At 47.4% G+C, this 24,278-nt stretch overlaps 1 protein-coding gene across 1 annotated transcript in view; it reads left to right on the forward strand.

Annotated features, from left to right (window-relative positions):
• Positions 1 to 20,144, forward strand: part of TOP1MT (DNA topoisomerase I mitochondrial) — a 33,231-nt gene extending 13,087 nt beyond the window's left edge. The window contains 13 exon segments of the mRNA XM_083749142.1: positions 744 to 859; positions 3,344 to 3,465; positions 5,384 to 5,506; positions 6,897 to 7,084; positions 8,825 to 8,969; positions 9,163 to 9,306; positions 10,855 to 11,040; positions 12,849 to 12,917; positions 14,523 to 14,637; positions 16,511 to 16,638; positions 17,484 to 17,578; positions 19,215 to 19,364; positions 19,955 to 20,144. Of these exon segments, the coding sequence (XP_083605268.1) occupies positions 744 to 859; positions 3,344 to 3,465; positions 5,384 to 5,506; positions 6,897 to 7,084; positions 8,825 to 8,969; positions 9,163 to 9,306; positions 10,855 to 11,040; positions 12,849 to 12,917; positions 14,523 to 14,637; positions 16,511 to 16,638; positions 17,484 to 17,578; positions 19,215 to 19,364; positions 19,955 to 20,057 (1,684 nt within the window). The 3' untranslated portion in view covers positions 20,058 to 20,144.
• The last annotated feature ends 4,134 nt before the right edge of the window (positions 20,145 to 24,278 follow it).

A 24,278-nucleotide genomic window follows, 5' to 3' on the forward strand; every position in this document is an offset into this window, starting at 1 on the left:
GTTCAAATGTACAGGAGCGCGGCACAGCGGGGAGCCCGGGAAGGGAGCCAGGTCCTAAAGCCCGCCGGAGGGAGGGGCAAGACTCAGGAGGCTCAGCGTCAGAGGAGTCCAGGAAGGAGGGAACCCCAGAGGGCAGAAGGACCCAGCGCAGGAAAGAGCAGCGCAAGAGGTGGCTAGAATCTTAAACTGGTGTGGGTGGAGCAGTGAGTCAGAGGGGACTTAGCCGGTCTAGCGTCAAGACGTGGGTCTGCGCGCCCAGAGCTTGGAAATGGAAACTAAACTTTAATAAAGACTTTTGTATATAACATCTACTGGGCGTGGGTCCTCTGTGAGCTGGGACCTAGCGGCAGTCCTGACAGTAACCCTAGCCACTCTGGGCGGCTTCCAACAAAGATTAAAAATGCATTAAAATGTCACACATTAAAACCTTCAGATGTCTTCTGAATGTCAGGTAGTTGTTTCTTTCCTTGACATCTGATGGAAGGGCATTCCACAAGGCGGGTGCCACTACCAAGAAGGCCCTCTGCTTGGTTCCCTGTAGCTTAGCTTCTCGCTGAACGTATGTGCTGAGCTTAACTCTTGCGTCTTTCCCTAAAATAAAATTAATAATAATAATAATAATAATAATAATAATAATAATAAAACCGGATTTTCAAATACAAGAAACAAAGCCGTCCAAGTTAACTTTGAGCAGAAAAGGGAAATGTCATCCTTGGTTCTTTGTCCTCTTTTGCTCTCGCCAGGTGGGAAGAGGAGCAGCATGCGAATGGCGTGAAGTGGCAGCAGCTGGAGCACAGGGGACCGTACTTTGCGCCTCCCTACGAGCGGCTGCCGCGGGGAGTCAGCTTCTATTACAACGGTGGGTATAGTCTTTCCTTCAGTTTGTGTGGAATGGGCTGCAAGGTCCGTGCCTTCCCTGAAGTCACCCTGAGTGGCAGGGGGCTGGGATGAGAGAAAGAGATGGGAGAACAACCAGGATTGGTGCGACCGCGTGGCTGTGTTAGAATTCCTGCTCCGTGATTGCAGTCATGGGATTGCTGTCTATCACATGACGGTGTATGTTTTGACTCCACAGAGTGGGAAGTGACGGAGACAGGATGTTTGTGTCACAGTGTTCCGTGAAGTGGGACTGTTGTCCTTTGTTCATTTTCTCTTTGCTGACTGATGCTAGAGAGAGAGGGAGCCATGTTGCAGTGCTCCGTGTGTGTTTATACGTAAATAAAGTAGATTAGCCAAAATGCTGAGTTGCTGACGTCTGTCACGCATGATGCACAAACTCTGCGGATCCCTAAGTGTGCCAGTGTCGGTTTGCATCGGTCGCTGTGATGTTCGGGCAGAAGGAAGCTTTTGAAACTCCCGAATGAACGACCAGGAGGCAGGAACATGCCAGTCTCAGGCATGTGTCTCTGCCAGGGTCCTAGTCGAGTGTAGGCTGAACTCCTGACAGGCTGTAGCCTGTGGCTTGAAGAGGAAGCGAGTAAGAGAAAACCTGCCAGCGATCAGATGCTCACCCTTTGACCCTCTCCAAGTTAACCAAGTTGGATATATTTGTTCCCTGACCGTCTGCGCTAAGCAACCCTTAATCTCTGGAATTTAGAGACGTGGGTGTCACTGTGGGTTAAACCACAGAGCCTCTTGGGCTTGCCGATCAGAAGGTCGGCGGTTTGAATCCCCATGACGGGGTGAGCTCCCGTTGCTCGGTCCCTGCTCCTGCCCACCTAGCAGTTCGAAAGCATGTCAAAGTGCAAGTAGATAAATAGGTAGCGCTCCGGCGGGAAGGTAAACGGTGTTTCCGTGCACTGCTCTGGTTTGCCAGAAGCGGCTTAGACATGCTGGCCACATGACCCGGAAGCTGTACGCCGGCTCCCTCGGCCAATAAAGCGAGATGAGCGTTGCAGCCCCAGAGTTGGTCACGAATGGACCTAATGGTCAGGGGTCTCTTTACCTTTACCTAGATGTCCCTTTTATTGTGCAATCGTGACGGTTTGTGCTCATGATGATAATGGGGCGGTTATATGCAATCGATGCTGTTACCTCCTGCAAGAGTTTCGGGATACTGCTTCCTTTTCAATCAGTGCACAACCTAGAGTTCCCTGCTGAAATCCTGCAACTTTTGGTTCCAATAAATGTTCCGGGTCAGGGTATTTTTGTCGCGCTTTGGTTGTGTCATAGCGCAAGATGCCCCCCACCAGGCGGCAATAATGCAGTAATATGGTGGAATCGTTGCAGAGCAAAGCAGAATGATGTGTGGACAGTCCAGTATAAATCCACCAAGAATGATTTCATCAATAGTATGTTTCAGACTGTACCTGCAGTGCCCCAACCATCCCCAAAAAACCCCCACCCTAGACTGAAAGGGCCTTTATTTACTGGCATAGCCAACCCTCTGTGCTGGACAGGTTGGTGAAGGAAACAGGCAATGGTTGGATGGCAACGTCTTTGTTATGTACTGAAGTTCTCACCCTGGGCCAGCAGGGGGATACTGTAGATAGTTATGCAAATGAAGGATCGAAAAGTGATGTTCAGTGATTGGATAGTTTTAGAAAATGGCAACAGTTACATTGTTCTGGAGCTCTATATAAGCAGGCTGACTGAGCTCTTCAGTTCAGTTCTGTTCTGGCCTCTGAATAAACAAGAGCCGTTTGAAGAATCGCTGTGTCGTCTGATATGTTCGCCCACAACTTAACAGTCTTGGGCAAAGGTCAACTAAAACAAACTTAGTTTTTGGTAAAGGTTTTTCAGTCTGAACAGTTAACCACATCTGCAGGGGGTCATAGAAACATAAGAAGAGTCTGCCGGATTAGTCCAAAAGCAGATCTGGTGCAAACAGATGCTCTTCAGAAGCCTCTTTTAGCATGGCAACACCTGTCCTTTGGAACTCCCTGCCTCTTGATAATATTAATAAACTTTTATTTGTATCCCGCCCTCCCCAGCCGAAGCTGGGTTCAGAGCGGCTAACAACAATAAAAGTAGCACAGCATTCTAAAATCAATTCATTTTAAAATCAATTCAAAATTAAATTAATGGCAGCCATTGGGCTAGAGTGATGTTAGGCAGGCTACCCTTGCGTCACTATTTCAAGCACCTACGGGAAACCTTTTTTTAAAAATTATTTTAGCAAACCTTCCCAAACATGTTATTTAGTTGTCCGCATTTGCTTTGAAAATTTGCTGGTTTTTATCTGTGCATTACTTAGAATGCATTACTTATCTACTTTGCTTAGAGATCGTTTTTGTCTCTAGGACAAAAAAAAGTAATCGACCTTTTTACAACTCAAAAGCGGAACGCAAAATGGCTAAAACAGTTTTGTTTCTTCCTGCCGGGCCACTGTTGTTCTTCCCAGGCAAGCCTATGAAACTCAGCCCGGCGACGGAGGAGATAGCCACGTTCTATGCGAAGATGCTCGATCACGACTACACGAGAAAGGCAATTTTCAAGAAGAATTTTTTCTGTGACTGGACAGAGGTATTTGCCTGTGGCTTCCTGGGGAGGGGGGAGGGCGTGGCTCAGTGGCCGAACATCTCCCTTGTGTGCAGAAAGACCCAGGATCAGTCCAAGTGAGGCTGGCAGCTGGAACCCTGGGAAGATGCTGCCAGTTAGTGTAGACAGAACTAGGCTCAATGGGCCAGTGGGCAGCCTTTTGTGCTCCTGGCAACTGCCCCACAGTAGGTCAGTTATGACCCAAAAATGTCCAAGAGGGCTCAACAAGCCTTTTAAGTGGAGATCTTTATCTCAGTCTATCTATATTGGATTTGAAATCTGTTTTACCTTTGTAATCACTTTTAATCCTTTGTATCTGTGGAATTGCTTGTAATCATTTGTTGAATCGTTTTTATTGCTAAATTGCTTTAAGATGCTTTACATGAAGTAATTCATAGCTGGAATCAAATAGATTTAGCTGCTCTTCCTGCATTGCATTCTACGACTATGTAAAATCAAACATTAAATAAGTAACAGCAACAATCAGAAATGAGCACAAGACAGGAAGGTCCCAGGATCTTGGAAAGTCCTGGGACCATATACAGTGGTACCTCTGGTTGCAAACAGGACCCGTTCCGGAGGCCCGTTTGCAACATGAAAAGCCCGCAACCTGAAGTGCCATATCTGCGCAGGTGCGCAGCGTGATTTGGTGCTTGTGTGCATGCGCGAAGTGCAATTTAGCGCTACTGCACATGCGCGAGCAGCGAAACCCGGAAAGAACCCTTTCCAGTACTTCCGGGTCGCCGTAGGACACAACCTGAAAAAACGTAACAAGAAGCAAATGTAACATGAAGTATGACTGTACAGTGGTACCTCTGGTTGCGAACAGGATCTGTTCTGGAGCCCTGTTCGCAACCTGAGAGGAACGCAACCTGTGTCTGGGGGTTGCGATTCTCCGCTTCTGTGTATGCACGTTACGTCATTTTGAGCGTCTGCGCATGCCCGAGCGGCGAAACCCGGAAGTAACCCATTCCATTACTTCTGGGTCGCTGCGGGACGCAACCTGAAAAGATTTAACCCGAAGCATCTTTAACCCAAGGTATGACCGTACTTGCATTTTACTGACATTCTAGACACATTTTTTTTTTGTTGTCGTTGTATCAGGCTAATTTTCTGTCAGCCTTGAGACGTCCCTAAGGTGCCTCCTCAGATGCACAAGAAAATAATTGCAGTCTTGATGGATTAGAGCAAAGTACAGTGTTTCTGGCAGTAGTCGGTTCAGTCCCTCTGGGAATCAGGCAGACAAGGGCATGAGGGTAGTGAGCAGGGCCTTGTGGTTCATCCCCCTCAACTGGTACTTGGAGGTAGACTACCTCCAACATGGAGGCTCCACTGAAGAGCCACTACCAGCCATTTTGGGTGTTCCTGGGCTAGGTAAAGGTTAAAAAAGGTAAAGGACCCCTGGACAGTTAAGTCCAGTTAACTATGGGGTTGCAGTGCACATCTCGCTTTCAGGCCGAGGGAGCTGGCGTTTGTCCACAGACAGTCATGTGGCCAGGAGGACTAAACCGCTTCTGGCGCAACGGAACACTGTGACGGGTGCCAGAGCGCATGGAAACGCCATTTACCTTCCCACCACAGCAGTACCTATTTATCTACTTGCACTGATGTGCTTTCGAACTGCTAGGTTGGCAGGAGCTGGGACAGAGCAACGGGAGCTCACTCCATCGTGGAGACTCGAACCGCCAACTTTCTGATCAGCAAGCCCAAGAGGCTCCGTGGTTTAGAGCACAGCACCACCCGTGTCCCTAAGACACATGAATCTGCGGGACGCAACTAATTGGGGTTCTCTGTTGGGTGAAGGCAGGCGTTATTGACGATAATCTCATGGCTCGTAAGCCTTATTTCTTGGTGTGACAGGCAGCTTTATAACTCAAACCTCTGCCTCCTTGCTTTCCTGTAGCAGATGACGTCGGAGGAGAGGAAGAAAATCAAGCAGCTGGACAAATGCGACTTCAGGGAGATTCACGAATATTTTGTGGAGAGACAGGAGGCTCAGAAAGCTCTGCCAAAGGAGGAAAAACAGGTTCAGACACACCCCTGCTAGCTGATAAAACCCAAGGCCTCTTTGGCCACTGAACTGCAATCCTAGATTTGTGATTTCCACCTAACTTAAGGGAACAGTTTGCCCCAGATGCACCTATTCAACCACTTTATAATTATAATTATTATTATTATTCAACCACTTTGATCAGTGGAACTTTTGCAAGTGCCTCAAAATGTCCGTTTTCAGGAGTTGATCTTTTACTGTGGCAGCATTTGGAACTCCCTGCCTCTTGACATTGGGCAGGCTGCCTGTATGGATTTTGTATTTCAGGAAGCCTTCTCAAATATATAATTTAGTTACTTATAGTTGTTTTGAAACTTCGATCTGCGTTTAAACCATAATTTATTTTATGCGTACAGTGGTACCTTGGTTCTCAAACTTAATCCGTTCCAAAACCAAAGCGTTCCAAAACCAAGGCGTGCTTTCCCATAGAAAGTAATGCTAAATGGATTAATCCATTCCAGACTTTTAAAAACAACCCCTAAAACAGCAATTTAACATGAATTTTACTATCTGACAAGACCATTGATCCATAAAATGAAAGCAATAAACCAGCAGTTCTCGACCTGTGGGTCCCCATATGTTTTTGGACTACAACTCCCATCATCCCTGAGCTCTGGCCTTGCTAGCTAGGGGTGATGGGAGTTGTAGTTCTACAACATCTGGGGACCCACAGGTTGAGAAAGGCTGCAATAAACAATGTACTGCAGTCACACAATCAATCTATCAGTAGCTGGACTGGCTTCCACACAGCCACAAAGAAAAAGAGCCGCAAAAACAACAAAACGCAAAATAAATAGCAAAAACTGACAGACCTCAGCGTTACACTCACAACGGAAGCATAACCTTCAAAATGGAGCAGTTTGGCTTCTGAAAAAAGTTCGCAAACCAGAACACTTACTTCTGGGTTTGCAGTGTTTGGGTTCCAAGTTTGAGTACCAAGGCGTTTGAGAACCAAGGTACCACTGTACATGCTTTTAATGCCTCTGTGTTGTCTGCAGTTTGATCATGTGCACTGCTTAGATACCTCTGCGATAAAGCTGTTTATTAACTCTTTCTAACTAATTGAAATCAAAATGAATAATCTTGAAGGTTAGGCTATTGCACATACGTTCAACATGGGCTAGCCTTAGCAAACACTTGAAGGCTGTACAGTTAGTCTACCCCCAGAAGGTGGGGACAGGCTGTAATAATAATAATAATAATAATAATAATAATAATAATAATAATAAATAATTTTATTATTCATACACCCCCATCTTCCTCTACTATTATCAAAGCCTGACTTAAAACTATCGGAATAACACATGGTTCCGCACATTAATTTACCTCTCATTCTTATTCCTTTTGCCCTTTTTTTAAAACCCAGAAATTGAAAAAGGAAGCAGAAAGAATACAAGAGGAATACGGTTACTGCACGATTGACGGGCACCGGGAGAAGATTGGCAACTTCAAGACGGAGCCGCCGGGTCTTTTCCGAGGCCGTGGGGACCACCCGAAGATGGGGAGGGTCAAGAAGAGGATAATGCCCGAAGATGTCATCATAAACTGTAGCAAGTGAGTACCTGGGTCATAGAAGGGCGACTCTGTTGGGCTCAAAGGGGGGTTCATCTCTTGAGGAGCAAAGATAGAGGTCTGTTTCAAACTTCTTTCAATATTGCGTTTTTAAATTTATTGCTGGAACCTGCCCTGGCGAAAGTCAGGAAAGAAATTACGGAAAATAAAGGGAATACCTAAGGAGACTTAGACCCATAGACACAGTCCAACCCCCTGTGTCCCACTCTCAGTGGTTTCATCTGTTTTTATAAGGGCCTTCTCAGTAGTGGCACCCGTCCTGTGGAACCAGGGCCATCTTTACCTGCGAGGCACCCGGGAGCCAAATTCGGGGGGGGGGGGACATACCCCTCGATTGGCAGCAGTGAAAAGCAATGGAGCGAAAGTTCCCCCCCTCCCCCCCTCCAGCAATACATGTGAAAAGGATCTAGGAGTCTTGGTTGACCACAAACTTGACATGAGCCAACAGTGTGACGCGGCAGCTAAAAAAGCCAATGCAATTCTGGGCTGCATAAATAGGAGTATAGCATCTAGATCAAGGGAAGTAATAGTGCCACTGTATTCTGCTCTGGTCAGACCTCACCTGGAGTGCTGTGTCCAGTTCTGGGCACCACAGTTCAAGAAGGACACTGACAAACTGGAACGTGTCCAGAGGAGGGCAACCAAAATGGTCAAAGGCCTGAAAACGATGCCTTATGAGGAACGGCTAAGGGAGCTGGGCATGTTTAGCCTGGAGAAGAGGAGGTTAAGGGGTGATATGATAGCCATGTTCAAATATATAAAAGGATGTCACATAGAGGAGGGAGAAAGGTTGTTTTCTGCTGCTCCAGAGAAGCGGACACGGAGCAATGGATCCAAACTACAAGAAAGAAGATTCCACCTAAACATTAGGAAGAACTTCCTGACAGTAAGAGCTGTTTGACAGTGGAATTTGCTGCCAAGGAGTGTGGTGGAGTCTCCTTCTTTGGAGGTCTTTAAGCAGAGGCTTGACAACCATATGTCAGGAGTGCTCTGATGGTGTTTCCTGCGTGGCAGGGGGTTGGACTCGATGGCCCTTGTGGTCTCTTCCAACTCTATGATTCTATGATTCTATGATTCCATTGCTCTATTACTCTGCAGCGTCAAATATTCCCTTTTCCTCTGCGTCATTTTTACAGGTGAGTGATTTCCCCCCCCCCCCCAAAAGAAACGGTTGACAACTTTGGCTTCCCCCCTCCTTTATCAGAAGGAGAAAAATAACAATTCCCTTAATAACAATTTAAACAATTTATTTAACTAAAACAATAACATTATAGCATATGTATCCATGTCTGTTAACTGATGTGGTTAAACATATTTTTTTAATAAAAAAACAACAACTTAGACTGAGTTTTAAGCACACATGAAAAACTTAAAACAAATCCTCATTTGCTGATGAATAGTCTTTGGACTACAATGTAACTTAAATAGAAAGCTATATTTAGAAAGGTTTTTCCTCCGAAAGCATTTTATTTTCAAAATCCAATTTAAATTTAAAAAAACCCCTGATTTAAAAAATAATAATCTGATTTTTTTAAAAAAAGAACCTTCGATTTTTATCCACCCTGATTTCCGATTCCCTGTAAAAGCAGTCCAGGGAACTCAGTTGTTTGGTCGCTTATACGAACAAAACGCATATTTTCACCATCCAGATTGTGAGGTTTCCTGTTCTGCTTTCTGATAACTTAACCTTCCCCCCTCCTCTTCCCCCCCTTTTTTGGCCAGGGGTTCCAAGATCCCGAAACCCCCTCCTGGGCACAAATGGAAGGAAGTTCGGTGTGACAACAGTGTGACCTGGCTGGCGTCGTGGACGGAGAACATTAATGGGGCCATAAAGTACATTATGTTGAACCCCAGTTCCAAGCTGAAGGTGAGGGATGGAGGCAGGCGGTCTCTTCAGGAGTACAGTGGACCCTCCGAATACAAATTAAATTCGTTCCGGGGGTCCGTACCTAACCTGGAAAGTCCTTAACTGGAGGCGCCGCTTTTACGCACCTCTGCGCATTCGCATGATGCAAAACCCGGAAGTATAGACTTGTATCCGGTTCTGCTTCTCTTCCCAGGGGGAGAAGGACTGGCAGAAATACGAAATTGCTCGCTGCTTGAAAGGGGTAGTGGGCAAGATTCGTGCTCAGTACCGGGCGGACTGGAAATCGAAGGAGATGAAGAAGCGGCAGAGGTCCGTGGCCCTTTATTTCATCGACAAGGTAAGGGCTGCTTTCCGGGGCAGGGGAATATCACTCTTAAAGCCGGTTGCGAATATTCCTTTCTAGTAGTAGTAGTAGTAGTAATAATAATAATAATAATAATAACAATAACAATAATAATAATAAAAACACGATAAAACTTCAAACATTCAAAGCTTCCCTAAACAGGACTGCCTTCAGATGTCTTGTAAAAGTCAGGTAGTTATTTATTTCCTTGACATCTGATGGGAGGGTATTCCACAGGGCAGAAGCCACCACCAAGAAGGCCCTCTGCCTGGTTTCCTGTAACCTCGCTTCTCGCAGTTAGGGAACCTCCAGAAGGCCCTCGGAGCCAGATTTCTAGGATTTCTGACAGGGTGTCCCTCCAAGCCTTGCCTGGAATAGCTTCTTGGGATTGGTCCTTCTGCATGACCTTCTGCATGCAGAACACATGCAGTGGAGCTCAGGGCCCTAACTGAGCTGTGGCCCTGCTACGGTAGGAACCTGCCTCTGCTTCTCCTATCTCGCTGTCCGTTTCGGACAGTCGCCGCCTAGAGAGCACAGATTCTGCCGAGAGGCAGCCATGCACTGTTGCCTGCTGCTGTTAGCACCCGCCTGTTTCAAGAGCATTAGCATCACCCAGTGGCGGAGCAAGCCGATTGGACGCATGGGGCGGCGCATGTGTCCTGCGCCCGGGGGCGGGGCCAGCTGCCTGCAGGGGCGTGGCCTCCGGAGTCTGCCTGCCTCATCCCACTCAGCCGCCCTATAGCTGGGGGGGGGGGAGGCAGCGGGCAGAGTTTCTGGGTCAGTCTCAAGGGCAGCCCCACTACCTGGTTTTGGGTTTGCACGCCTGGTTTTGCACACGTGGTTTTGGGAGAGGGGCGGGGTCAGGAATGTTTTCTGGAGACACTGAGTGTCGGCTATCTCCGCTTCCCAGCTTCTCCTTTCTGTAGCCTCTGACTATGACTTTCAGCAAACTGCTGCTTTGTTTTGAATCTACAGTGTCCTCTTCTCGGAAAGGTGCAGGAAGAAAGGGGGCGGTCCCCACGATTCCTCCTCAGTCCAGTCCCTGACATGGGGTCCAAAGGAGTGAGGAGGGGAAGCACCAAAGGTTTCTGGTCTCTCAGCTGCAACGGTGGCGTTGGAAGGGGTTCCTTAGGGGGTCACCCATCTGCCCCCTCCCCCTGCAATGCAAGATAGAAGCAGTGTTTTGGAGAGAGCCTGCGTCTGACTGCCTCCGCTCCCCCCATGGCTCTGAGATCCAACGCCGAGGGCCTTCTGGCAGTTCCCTCCCTGCGAGAAGCGAGGTTACAGGGAACCAGGCAGAGGGCCTTCTTGGTGGTGGCGCCCGCCCTGTGGAATGCCCTCCCATCAGATGTCAAGGAAATAAACAACTATTTTACTTTTAAAAGACAACTGAAGGCGGCCCTGTTTAGGGAAGCTTTTAACATTTAATGCTGCATTGTTTTTAACACTCGATTGGGAGCCGCCCAGAGTAGCTGGGGAAACTCAGGTAGTTGGGCAGGGTATAAATAATAAATAATAAATTATTATTGTGTCCCTCCCCAGCTGGCCCTGAGAGCGGGGAATGAAAAGGAGGAAGGGGAGACGGCGGATACAGTGGGCTGCTGCTCCCTCCGCGTTGAGCACCTGAGGCTTCACCCTCGGTTGGACGGGAAGGAGAACGTGGTGGAGTTTGACTTCCTGGGCAAGGACTGCATTCGCTACTACAATCTGGTGCCTGTGGAGAAGCAGGTGAGAGAGAGGCAGCATCGCTGGAGAAGAGGGGTGCAGGCAGTTCCTTGGGTCGGTGGGCACCACTCTCCCCCTGCAACAGAACCAAATAATAATAATAATAATAATAATAATAATAATAATAATAATAATAATTTATTACTTGTACCCCGTCCATCTGGCCACTCTGGGCAGCTTCCAACAAAGATTAAAAATACATTAAAATGTCACACATTAAAAACTTCCCTGAACAGGGAATTAACAGCTTGCTGAACCAAAAATAGATGGTGGTTGGTGCGATTAGTATTAATTAAGTTTATAACCCAGCCTTCCTCCTGAAGGGGACCCAGGGCAGCAAACACACAGGCGATAGATAAGAATTTGGATGTGAATTTATATACCACGCTTTATCAGTAGATCCCAGGGCAGTTTATAACATTAAAAGCACACTACAGAACGTCAATGACAAAAAATAATAATAAAAAGCATACTGAGAGATAGCCTGGTGATAAAATAGATACAGTGGTGCCCCGCAAGATGAACGCCTCGCAAGACGGAAAACCCGCTAGACGAAAGGTTTTCCGTTTTGGAGGTGCTTTGCAAAACGAATTTCCTATGGGCTTGCTTCGCAAGACAAAAATGTCTTGCGAGTTCCTGCGGGTTTTTCCCCCTCCCCCCCCTTTTCTAAGCCACTAAGCCGCTTAACAGCTGATCCGCTAAGCCGCTAATAGCACTAATCCGCTAAGCCGCTAATGGGCTTGCTTCGCAAGACAAAAAACCGCAAGACGAAGAGACTCGCGGAACGGATTAATTTCGTCTTGCGAGGCACCACTGTAAAGCAGTTACAACATCTAAAACCGCCTGTAATACAGATGCTGAAAGTTATCTCCTTAAAAGCCCAGCTCTTTGCAGCTTCCCAGCAGTGAAAATGACAGAGAGTTGTCTTGCTCATGTTGGGGGATTGTGAATTTGACTTTCCTTTGAGGCGTTTGGAGCTGTTTCTACAACAGTGTTCCCAGAAAGCCCGTCCTCTTTTAAAAAAAAAAAATAATAATAATCTTATTTTTGTTCTTTAAATTTCCCTGGAGGACACAAAAAAACCTGTATTCCTCTACATAGAAAAGGTAAAGGGACCCCTGACCATTAGGTCCAGTCGTGGCCGACTCTGGAGTTGTGGTGCTCATCTTGCTTTATTGGCCGAGGGAGCCAGTGCACAGCTTCCGGATCATGTGGCCAGCAGGACTAAGCCGCTTCTTACCATAGCATGACCAGAGCAGCACACGGAAACGCCGTTTACCTTCCCACCACAGTGGTACCTATTTTTTTACTTGCTCTTTGATGTGCTTTCGAACTGCTAGGTTGGCAGGAGCAGGGATCGAGCAATGGGAGCTCACCCCGTTGGGGGGATTCGAACCACCGACCTTCTGATCGGCAAGTCCTAGGCTCTGTGGTTTAACCCACAGCGCCACCACGTCCCTTATTCCTCTACATACCCCATAACTTATAAGAGAGATGCTATATGTGCTTTTTCTTGTTTATTTGCTCGTTTTGTAACAAAAGAAAATTCTGAATAAAACCTTTTTTTAAAAAATCAGTTTACATCTATAAAGAATGCCCTTATTAAATAATCCACAAGTTAGTATCAACCTTTGGAACTGGCCTTTGGGCTTCTGGATAATTTGTAAATGAGGTAAAGCTCCAGTGATCTCCCGCAAAGGTATGTTTGGCTTTTAACCTTCTTGACAGCCTTTACTTGTGAGTCACTTTACTCACTCCTGCCGTTCTCCTGAGCTGACCTTGCTCCAGAATTTCCTTCTTGATCATTGCAGGTGTTCAAGAATTTGCAGCTGTTCATGGAGAACAAAGGACCTGGGGACGATCTTTTCGACAGGCTGTCTGTAAGTTTGAGCTCACCTTCACGGATGTTTCGATCCTGGGTATTTTTGAATGCCCAAATTCTCCAGGCAATAGCAGAGGGAGAAAAGCAATGACAAACCTAGACAGATCCTGAAGCTGAGGCTCCAAGACTTTGGTCACCTCATGAGAAGAGAAGACTCCCTGGAAAAGACCCTGATGTTGGGAAAGATGGAGGGCACCAGGAGAAGGGGACGACAGAGGACGAGATGGTGGGACAGTGTTCTCGAAGCAACCAGCATGAGTTTGACCAAACAGCGGGAGGCAGTAGAAGACAGGAGTGCCTGGCATGCTCTGGCCTCAGCTTCAGGATCTTCTCATGAGGTGGTCAAAGTCTTGGAGTCTCAGCTTCAGGATCTGTCCTTCCAGTGAGCACTCAGGGCTGATTTCCTTCAGAATGGTTCGGCTTGATCTTCTTGCAGTCCACGGGACTCTCAAGAGTCTCCTCCAGCACCCATAATTCAGAAGCATCAATTCTTTGGCGATCAGCCTTCTTTATGGTGCAGCTCTCACTTCCATACATCACTACTGGGAAAACCATAGCTTGAACTATACGGACCTTTGTTGGCAAGGTGATGTCTCTGCTTTTTAAGATGCTGTCTACAAGTGATAAATTATTATAATAGTATTTCTGACAGTAAGAACTGTTCGACGGTGGAATGGACTCCTACGAGAGATGGCAGGCTCTCCTTCCTTGGAGGTTTTTAAGCAGAGGTTGGAGGGCCAACTGTCAGGGATGCTTTTGATGAGATTCCTGCATTGCAGTGGGTTGGACTGGATGATGCTCAGGACCCCTTCAAACTCTACAATTCTATTATTATTAAGCTAAGTAAGCCTGGGTCTGGTCAGCACATAAATGAGTCATCACTTAGGACAGGCACCCCCAAACTCGGCCCTCCAGCAGTTTTCGGATTACAGCTCCTGTGATCCCTAGCTAACAGGACCAGTGGTCAGGGATGATGGGAATTGTAGTCCCAAAACAGCTGGAGGGCCGAGTTTGGGGATGCCTGACTTAGGAACAACCCCATTTCCACTGCCGTGAGTTCCTTAAGTGGAGTTCCCCTGCCTTTCCCCCCTAAACGTCAAATCCTGAATAAAAAATGTGCACCTCACCACCGAGACCATTCCGTTCTAATCATCCAACCTCCCAAAATTTCAACACCCCTTGCGATGGTTTAACCCTTTCTGTTTTCAACAGTACAAATTCTACAGACACCCTCCATTATCTCCTCAAAATAATTTCTCCTGCGTATTGCCCATCTTACCTTAATGGCACATGTTAATTTATCGTTAATAGCTATATCCCAAACCTCTTTGTACCATTCTTCCGTTCTTATATTCTTGTTGCCCCTTCCACTTCCTGGATTATAATAATTCGTGTGGCTGTCAATAAATTTGGGAGCGAGACCTTCATAGCCTGCAAACCTTCCACACCCATCGTAAATTGATAATAATGCTACCTCTGGACTTTTGGCCAGCACGTTTTTATTCTTATTTATTTATGATTATTACTTTGTCAATCAATCAATCAACCAACCAACCAACCAACCAACCAACCAACTAACTAACTAACTTCCTTTCCTTTCCAGACCTCAACCCTGAACAAACATCTCCAGGACCTGATGGAAGGTTTGACAGCCAAGGTCTTCAGGACCTACAATGCCTCCATCACCCTGCAGGAGCAGCTGGATGCCCTGACAAATGGTAAACAGGCTCAGGGCAAACTTTTCCGCTGCACACGCTGCATTTAATTCCAGCAAGTCTCTGCAGGGTCTCTAGAATAGCAGTAGTTAGTAACGGTAATAATAATACCTCACCCGTCTGGCTGGGTCGTCCAGAATACAGTGCACGCTCGGGTTGCGAATGTGATCTGTGCGGAATGCACGTTCGCAACCTGCGTCTGCGCACGTGCGGGTTGCAATTCGGTGCTTCTGCACATCTGCAAAGCGTGATTTAGCACTTCTGCACATGCGCGACCGCCAAATCCTTGAAGTAACCCGTTCCGGTACTTCCGGGTTTCGGCGGTCCATAACCAGAGAAAACACAACCTGAAGCGGCTGTAACCCAAGGTATGACTGTAAATACTAATACAGCGGTACCTCGGGTTTCAAACGCTTCGGGTTACAAACGCTTTGGATTACTAACTCCGCTAACCCGGAAGTAGTACCTCAGGTTGAGAACTTTGCCCCAGGATGCGAACGGAAATCGCGCGGTGGCCGGCCCCATTAGCGAAAGTGCACCTCGGGTTAAGAACGGTTTCGGGTTAAGAACGGACCTACGGAACAAATTAAGTTCATAACCCGAGGGGAGGGAGATGTGCTCCTGTTTCAAATGGGGAATGCAACATCAAATCACTCTTGAATTTTGGTGGTGTTCAAGTTTAGGAGAATGTAAGAAGGGTCTGGCTGCAGGATCAGGCCAAGGTCCTATCGGATCCATTCTCCTGTCCTCACCGTGGCCAAGCAGATGTGTCTGGGAAGCCCCCAAGCAGGGTTTGAGCACAAGATCACTCCCCCCCCACTTGTGTTTCCAGGATCTAGCCTTCAGGAACATTCCTGCTCCAACAGTCAAGGCAGAATGTAGCTGTTGTGACTAGGAGACCTTGAGAACTTTATCCTCTGTGAAGGCCACAAGATGAGAGATCTTACTATCCCTAGTGACTAGGGCTGGGTGATACCTGGTTTTCAACATCACGATATATCACCAGCTAAACATTGTGATACAATGTCTGAAATAAGGATGGAGCCATGTTGAGGTATTGGCTGGCTTCATGGTTTTTCCTACATTGCGATTTTTGCACAGCACACACACACACATCACGATTTGCAATATATTGCCAGGTCAGATGTTTAGAAAACGTTATCGCAATATGGACTTCAAACCAGTTTGGGACAAAATGTCCATATATTGCCCAGCCCTACAAGCAACTGGTATTCAGAGGCGCAAGAGGGTGGGGTCTGTTGTCAGAAACTGGGAGACTCCCCGGCATAGATGGGGAAGGTTGCACCCTCGACCCTTGTAGCTGCAAGTCAGTGTTGGCATTGAAGGGGCTACCGGTCTTATCAGAAAAAATCCTGTGTTCCTATGAATTCTTGCATTTGCAACGAGGCTGGTGCCTGGTGCAATAGTGCTGGCTTCTGATAGCCCCTATGTCAGAAACACAGATAAAGGTAAAGGGACCCCTGACCATTAGGTCCAGTCACGGACAACTCTGGGGTTGCAGCGCTCATCTTGCTTTATTGCCCGAGGGAGCTGGCGTACAGCTTCCAGGTCATGTGGCCAGCAGGACTAAGCCGCTTCTGGCGAACCAGAGCAGCGCACGGAAATGCCGTTTACCTTCCTGCCGGAGTGGTACCTATTTATCTACTTGCACTCTGACGTGCTTTCGAACTGCTAGGTTGGCAGGAGCAGGGACAGCAACGGGAGCTCACCCCGTTGCGGGGATGCGAACTGCGACCTTCTGATCGGCAAGTCCTAGGCTCTGTGGTTTAACCCACAGCGCCACCCGAGTCCCTACAGAAACACAGATACACCTACACAAATGCCGACCTCAGACTTGCCTTTTGGTTCCTGACAGAGGACGACAATGTGTCTGCCAAGCTCCTCTCCTACAACCGAGCCAACCGCGCAGTCGCCATCCTTTGCAACCACCAGCGGGCAACTCCAAAAACCTTTGAGAAGTCCATGCAAAACCTCCAGGCTAAGGTAACGCAGCGGGGGGGGGGGGGTGCTGAGACAATCCAAGGGCTTATCTCCATCTGTCTTGCTGATCCAGCCCTCCTCCTGATTTTCTTGCACAAAGCTTTCCTGGTGCGCTGTTGGGGCTGAACAGCTGGGTGGCTAATAATAATAATAATAATAACAACAATAATTTATTTATACCCCATCCATCTGGCCACTCTGGGCAGCTCCCAGTAGAATATTAAAAACACGATAAAATTAAAAACATCAAACATTAAAAACTTCCGTAAACAGGGCTGCCTTCAGATGGCTTCTAAAAGTTGGATAGTTGTTTATTTCCTTGATATCCGATGGGAGGGCATTCCACAGGGTGGGCGCCACCACCGAGAAGGCCCTCTGCCTGGTTCCCTGTAATCTCACTTCTTGCAGGGAGGGAACCGCCAGAAGGCCCTCGGAGCTGGACCTCAGTGTTCGGGCTGAACGATGGGGGTGGAGACGCTCCTTCAGGTATACAGGACCGAGGCCATTTAGGGCTTTCAAGGTCAGCACCAACACTGTGAATTGTTCTTGGAAACGTACTGGGAGCCAGTGTAGGTCTTTCAAGACCGGTGTTATGTGGTCTTGGCAGCTGCTCCCAGTCACCAGTCTAGCTGCCACATTCTGGATTAGTTGTAGTTTCCGGGTCACCCTCAAAGGCAGGCCCCACGTCGAGCATATTGCAGTAATCAAAGCAGGAGATAACCAGAGCATGCACCACTCTGGCGAGACAGTTAAGCTGGATGCAAGACAGGAATGCAGAGAACTTGTAGCCCACCCACGCTTGCCTAGGAAGACAAGACCTGGACCCACCGTGCTTTTTGCCGTTCCAGATCAACGTCAAAAGGGACCAGTTGTGCGATGCAAAGCTGGAGCTCAAGAAGGCGAAGGCAGATTGCAGAACTAAAAGGGATGTGAAATCTAAAGCGTGAGTGAAGCCAGTTCCTTTTGCGTCCTGGGTTATCCTTTCAATTAACTATTAGGAGGTTTGTCATAGAACTGGCATGCGGGGAACTAATTCAGGATGGTGGTTTTTCCCATATGCAGGTGCTCGCAGGGTAACCTTGGCAAAGCGGACACTTATGCGATAAACATTATATGCTAGAGTTGTCTCTCCCCTAATAATAATAATAATAATTTATTATTTATACCCCACCCATCTGGCTGGGTTTCTCCAGCCACACTAAAATACAATAACCTATTAAACATTAAACGCTTCCTTAAACAGGGCTGCCTTCAGATGGCTTCTAAAAGTTTGGTAGTTATTTTTCTCTTTGACATCTGGTGGGAGGGCGTTCCACAGGGCAGGTGCCACCACCGAGAAGGCCCTCTGCTGGGTTCCCTGTAACTTGGCTTCTCACAGCGAGGGAACCGCCAGAAGGCCCTCGGCGCTGGACCTCCGTGTCCGGGCTGAACGAAAAACAAAACAAAAGAAAAACAAAACAAAAGGAGAGCCAGGATTCTGGATCAGACCAATGGCCTCTTTTGGTCCAGTGCCCTGCCAACCAAATGCCTCCAGGAAACCAGCAAGCAGGTTATGAAGGCAGCCACCGCCCTCTCCCCTTCTGTTGCTTCCCAGTAGGTATACTGCCCCTGACGCTGGAGGTTTTTTATGGCCTTCATGGTTGTTAGTGGACCTTTCCTCCTTCGTCTAAGCCAGCGCTCATCGCCACAACTCAGCAGATTGAATTCCAGAAATTAAGCCTGTGTTTTATGAATACCACCCCACTCCTTTTCATCTATCCTAAATTGGCTGCCAGCCAAGCTTGCTGTGCAAAATGTTACGAACCTCGTGCCATGTCCTAATTTCACAGGCCTTTTAAAATTAGAAAGGTATTTTATTTTCGTAAATTAATTTGCGGTGGCGGTGGCGGTTTGTTTTTACAATTAAGCTGTATATAAGTTTTGTTAGTGGGACGTGGGTGGCGCTGTGGGTTAAACCACAGAGCCCAGGGCTTGCTGATCAGAAGGTCAGCGGTTCAAATCCCCACGATGGGGTGAGCTCCTGTTTGAAAGGACCTCAAAGTGCAAGTAGATAAATAGGTACCACTCCGGCAGGAAGGTAAACGGCGTTTCCATGCGCTGCTCTGCTTCGCCAGAAGCGGCTTAGTCATGCTGGCCACATGACCCGGAAGCTGTACGCCGGCTCCCTCGGCCAATAAAGCAAGATGAGTGCCGCAATCCAAGAGTCGGCCACGACTGGACCTAATGGTCAGGGGTCCCTTTACATTTAAGTTTTGTTAAATAAATAAACAGACAAGCAGCCTGAAATCTTGGACTATAGCAGGCATAGGCAAACTCGGCCCTCCAGCTGTTTTGGGACTACAACTCCCATCACCCCTAGCTAACAGGACCAGTGGTCAGGGATGATGGGAACTGTAGTCCCCAAACAGCTGGAGGGCCGAATTTGCCTATGCCTGGACTACAGGGACAGAGGGCACAGTCAGAATGTTAATAAGGAAACCTGCCAAGCTATTCTGGTAGCGAAGCATGAGGACTAGCGGCTTGCTTTGTCAGTCGCTGTTGCGTTCTCACGTGAAGCGGTGCCTCTTCTTCCGAACCAGCGCTTTAGAAAAGAAGCAGAAGCACGTGGAGAAGTTGGAAGAGCAGCTGGAGAAGCTGGTCCTGCAAGCCACGGACAAAGAGGAGAACAAGCAGATCGCTCTGGGCACCTCCAAGCTGAATTACCTGGACCCGCGCATCAGTGTGGCCTGGTGGGTTGACGTTCCTGGGGAAGGACGGACGGGCCTGCTGTGTGTTTCGTGCAAAAGCGGAAGCCTGGTCATGATTGCTAGGATTTGCCTGCCCTCCGCCCTAAAGTCCCAGGGTTCAGGTTGCAACAATTAAAATGCAGTATTAAAAACTGTTTGGAACAGCTTACGGACACAGGGTCCTGAAAACATACATTCCAAAGGCCAGGGCAAAGAGGTGCATCTTCATCATCCTCCAGAAGCTGTGGGGAGGGAGTTGCACAGCTTAGGGGCCACCACAGAGAAGGCCCTGTCCCCCTGGGCCACCACCCTCTGAGTCTCTGAGGGTGGAGGAACTACCAAGAGGGCCCCCTCTCCCAATCTCGGCACCTGAGAGGGTCTGTAGGGAAGGAGGTGGCCCTTCCGTTATTCGGGACCTGAGTTATTTGGTGCTTCAAACACCCATACAAGCATCTTGAATTGGGCCCGGAAATTAACTTCCAACCACTGCAGCTGTTTTCAAAGCAGGGGGTTGCGTGAGACCTGAACCCAAAGCCCAAGAAGCCCGGCTTTGATACCAAAAAGGTGCCCTGACATGCTTTTTTTGCCCACAGGTGTAAAAGGTTCTGTGTTCCCATTGAGAAGATTTTTAACAAGACCCAGAGGGAAAAGTTTGCGTGGGCGATAGATATGGCAGACGAAGATTTTGTATTCTGAGGAGATCCCGGCTACCTCATTTTCGTGCCTTCATTGTGACCCCGTTTTTCTTTTCTTTTGCAAGCAAAAAATACATCTCTAAAGGAAGGCGTGGTGCCTGTGTTTTGTGCAAAAAGGTCTAAGATGGGGACAGTGGCATAGCGTGGGGGGTGCCAGGGGTGCCGGCCGCACCGGGCGCAACTTGGGCGGGGGGCACACTCGCACTAGCAGCTCTCTGCCCCTACTAAAATCCACGGGTTAGGGAGCCCGCGCTCGCTCGGCTTGGTGAGGAGGTCGCAGAAGGGGGAGAGCAAAGCCTTCTGCCGCGGGCAAAAAAAGGAGAGGAAGCCGGGCGGGCGGGCGGGCTGGCTGGCTGGCTGGCGGGGGTCTGGCTGCGCCTGCTGCTGCCGTTGCCGCTGCTGCCGGGCTTTGACAGCTTGGCGAAGCGGAGGGAGAGGAACTTTATGGTAATTGCTGCTCTCTCTCCACTGGCCGCCTGGGTAGTGAGCCGAGCCGAGCGGAGCTGGGAGTCTGGCGAGGGGGCGGGAAGAGACTTTCCCCCCTTTTTTCCACCTCGCCTGGTCAAAAGGGAGAGCGGAGTCTCCTCAGGGCGCCCTCAGGCAGGGCAGGGCAAGGCAAGCAGAGCGAGGAGGAGAGAGAGGGGAAGGGGGGTGAAGCAGCAAGGAAACGCCGCGGTGTGGAGGGGGAATCAATTAAGGAGAGAAAGCGAAAAGCCTTGGAGAAAGGGAAAAAAGGAAAGAAAAGAGGCAGCTCCGGCACAGCGCGGGGGAAAGAGAAGCCTCGCTGCTGCTGCTTGGGAGAGTAAATTACTGTACTTGCCTTACCCCGGGTTAGGGGGCGCAAATTACTTGCCTTGCCCCGGGTGCTGATAACCCACGCTACGCCACTGATGGGGAGCCAAATTACCAGTCTCTTCTTGGGGGCTCTGTGGCTGCAACAAGGGGGTCTTTGGTCCTTTCTGCAGCACAGATTTAAACTGATTTCCCCCACTCGTGGCTCCCTCTGCTCCTCAAAAGACCTTAGCAGATCCAGTCGAACCTCGGTTGTCAAACATAATCCACTCTGGAAGCTCATTCGGCTTCCGAAATGTTCGACAACTGAGGCTTGGCTTCCAATTGGTTTCAGGAGCTTCCTGCACTCAGCCGAAGCCATGTTGGATGTTTGGCTTCTGAAAAACGTTCGAAAACCGGAGCATTTACTTTCGGGTTGTTGGCGTTTGGGAGCCAAAACATTCTGAAACAGAGGCGTTCAGGATCCGAGGTTTGACTGTACAGTTCTGCAGTGGGGACGAGGTGTGTCTGTAAACATGGAAAATAATAATAATAATCCCAGGGTTATTTGAGGGAAGCCATTATGATTTAAGCCAATTCATGCTTTGATACAGTAGAGGTATCGCTAGCCATTGTACAGATGAAACTCGAAAAATTTGAATATCGTGGAAAAGTTCATTTATTTCAGTAATTCATCTTAAAAGGTGAAACTAATATATGAGAGAGACTCATGACATGCAAAGGAAGATATGTCAAGCCTTTGTTATAATTGTGATGATTATGGCATACAGCTGATGAAAAACCCAAATTAACAATCTCAGAAAATTAGAATATTGTGAAAAGGTGCAGTAGCTATTCAACCCATAACACCTGCAATGGGTTCCTGAGCCTTTAAATGGTCTCTCAGTCATCACGATTATAACAAATAAAGGCTTGACATATCTCGCTTTGCATGTCATGAGTCTATCTCATATATTAGTTTCACCTTTTAAGTTGAATTACTGAAATAAATGAACTTTTCCACAATATTCTAATTTTTCAAGTTTCACTTGTATTTTGCTTGACTTTATGACATGGTCAGGTCATTGCAAGAGCCCAGAGTAAAAGTGTGCTTTTACCATTTTGCTTAGACTGTGGTTGTGGGTGTTGCAATATTTTTTTTTTTTTGGGGGGGGGGGTTCTGAATGTGGGAGTCACAAGCAGCCTCACATCTCCGACCTTTTTAAAGGGTGCATAGCCTACCCCCCCTTTTTTAAAAATGAAGGAACGCTAAAGCTGGCCAGAAATAGTGCAGGGACTGTTTTCTGAAAGAAGATTCTGGCGAAAACTTTGGTTAGGTTTTCCTAATCCAGTCTGTGTCCTCTGTATATCACGCTCTTCATCCCATGCCTTGCTTCACGAATTTTGCAAGTTTGGGAATCTCTGGCTGTGTTTTGAAAGCTCCTGGGTCCTGTTAGGGCAGGGGTCAGCAAACTTTTTCAGCAGGGGGCTGGTCCACTGTCCCTCAGACCTAGTGGGGGGCCAGACTACATTTTGGGAAAAAAAAAATGAACGAATTCCTGTGCCCCACAAATAACCCAGAGATACATTTTAAATAAAAGCACACATTCTACTCATGTAAAAACACCAGGCAGGCCCCACAAATAACCCAGAGATGCATTTTAAATAAAAGGGCATATTCTACCCATGTAAAAACACACTGATTCCCGGACCATCCGCGGGAAGGCGATTGGGCCAGATCTGGCCCCCGGACCTTAGTTTGCCTACCCATGTGTTAGGGAATACGTTGAAGCAAGCAACTGTATCTGTAGTCAAAAGAGTCTAGGCGTTTGAGCAAAGATGGAGAGCAGACAGGTGAGTCCTTCGAAACAACAAATTTCCTCCAAAACCCACAGGAAGAAATGCCCAAATTGCCACCTACTGTGCCAGAAGGCAGGCGAAGTTATGTTTATGAAAAAGTTGGAAAGACGCCACTATTACCTGCCAGAGCATTTGGTGGCTGTCACTTGAAATCACACCCTTTGGTTTACACTATGTACTGACAAACCTACAGCACTTGGTTCAATTTCAGTGTAATCATTGTGGTTTGATTTAAGAAGGCACCCATGTTCAGCAAATTCATGTTTGCAGGCACAACATTAGCCGTGAAATTGGGGTTTGAGGGGGAACAGGGTGATTTTAAAGGTTTGCGCTGTCTGGAGTGGAAGTTTATCCTTGAAAAGAACTCTTAAATAATATTTCAAAGTTATTGCAGTGGGTGGTTCAAAGATTTCTACTGGAAGAATGATACTACTATGCTACAGTCCTGATAATAATTGCTTCTAGTTTGCTTGTCTCCCTACAAATTGAGGGTGGTGTGGTGTTACAAATGGATTTTTGTTTCCATACAAAATGGTAACTGGTGCTTTTTGCCACACATGAACCAAACACGCCTGTAACGCAATTCTGGCTTCTCAGAAGTCCTCTGGGGGTCTAGTAATTTTCTAAAGTCACATTCAAGGAACTCAGGTTCTTGGGTGATGGATTGTTTACGGCTTGTTTGATGTTAAGTTGCCTGGAAAGCTGTTCATTAAAATATGAGTATTTTTGTCTATGTCGGACTTCAGGTTTTTCGAATGTGTGTGCTGAAAAAAAGGTGGGAGCAACTTGCTCCAAAATCTTACATTTCTTTGGTTTCCATCAATGCTTTATGCCTTATTTGGGTGTCGGGTCTCCTTGAGGGTCAGTAAACTCCCCAGTTTAGAGCCCTTCATGGGGTTGTGCATGAAAATTAAAAGCAGGAAGCTTGTTCTATGTGTAAAAATTAAATTTAAAAACCCAGCAAGTCAGGTAATAATAATAATAATAATAATAATAATAATAATAATAATGGAATAATAATAATAATAATTAATAATGGAAAAAACACACAGGCATTTTTTTTAGTAACCCTAACATGTTGACATTGACTGGAATGAAGAAAAAAAGAACAGTGCAGTGACAAAAAGCAATAGATTTCGAGGAATTTATTTTTTGTACCAGGTGATCTTTATTTACAGAACCAAAAATTGGCTGGAATTTGGGAGCGCTGTTTACTACTGTGCCAGATGGCAACAAACCAGGAGAACTCCGTTGTAAGTCTACTTCTGTGTAAATTCTGCGGCTGTGAAGCTCACTGGCTGACCTTGGGACAGTCACTCGCTCTCAGCCTATCCTACCTTGCAGGGAGGTTGTTGTGGGGACTGAATAGGGAGGAGAAGAAGCTGTCAGCATGCAGAGGGCCAGGAGGCCAGCTGGAAAGCCCCAGTTGTGCCGTCTCCATCCATTGGCCTGTGCTCTCACGTAAATCGGCGACCAGGGCTTCAAAGCCAGGGCACGCTATCAGCAGAGGGAGCTGCGTGCACAGAATAGGCGTGAGGCTTGTGGAAGCATACTACAGATTTATTAATCATAAATCAGGACCAAAAAAACA

The sequence above is a fragment of the Podarcis gaigeae genome (assembly GCF_964106915.1).
Source record: "Podarcis gaigeae genome assembly, chromosome: 7".
Taxonomy (NCBI): Eukaryota; Metazoa; Chordata; class Lepidosauria; order Squamata; family Lacertidae; genus Podarcis; species Podarcis gaigeae.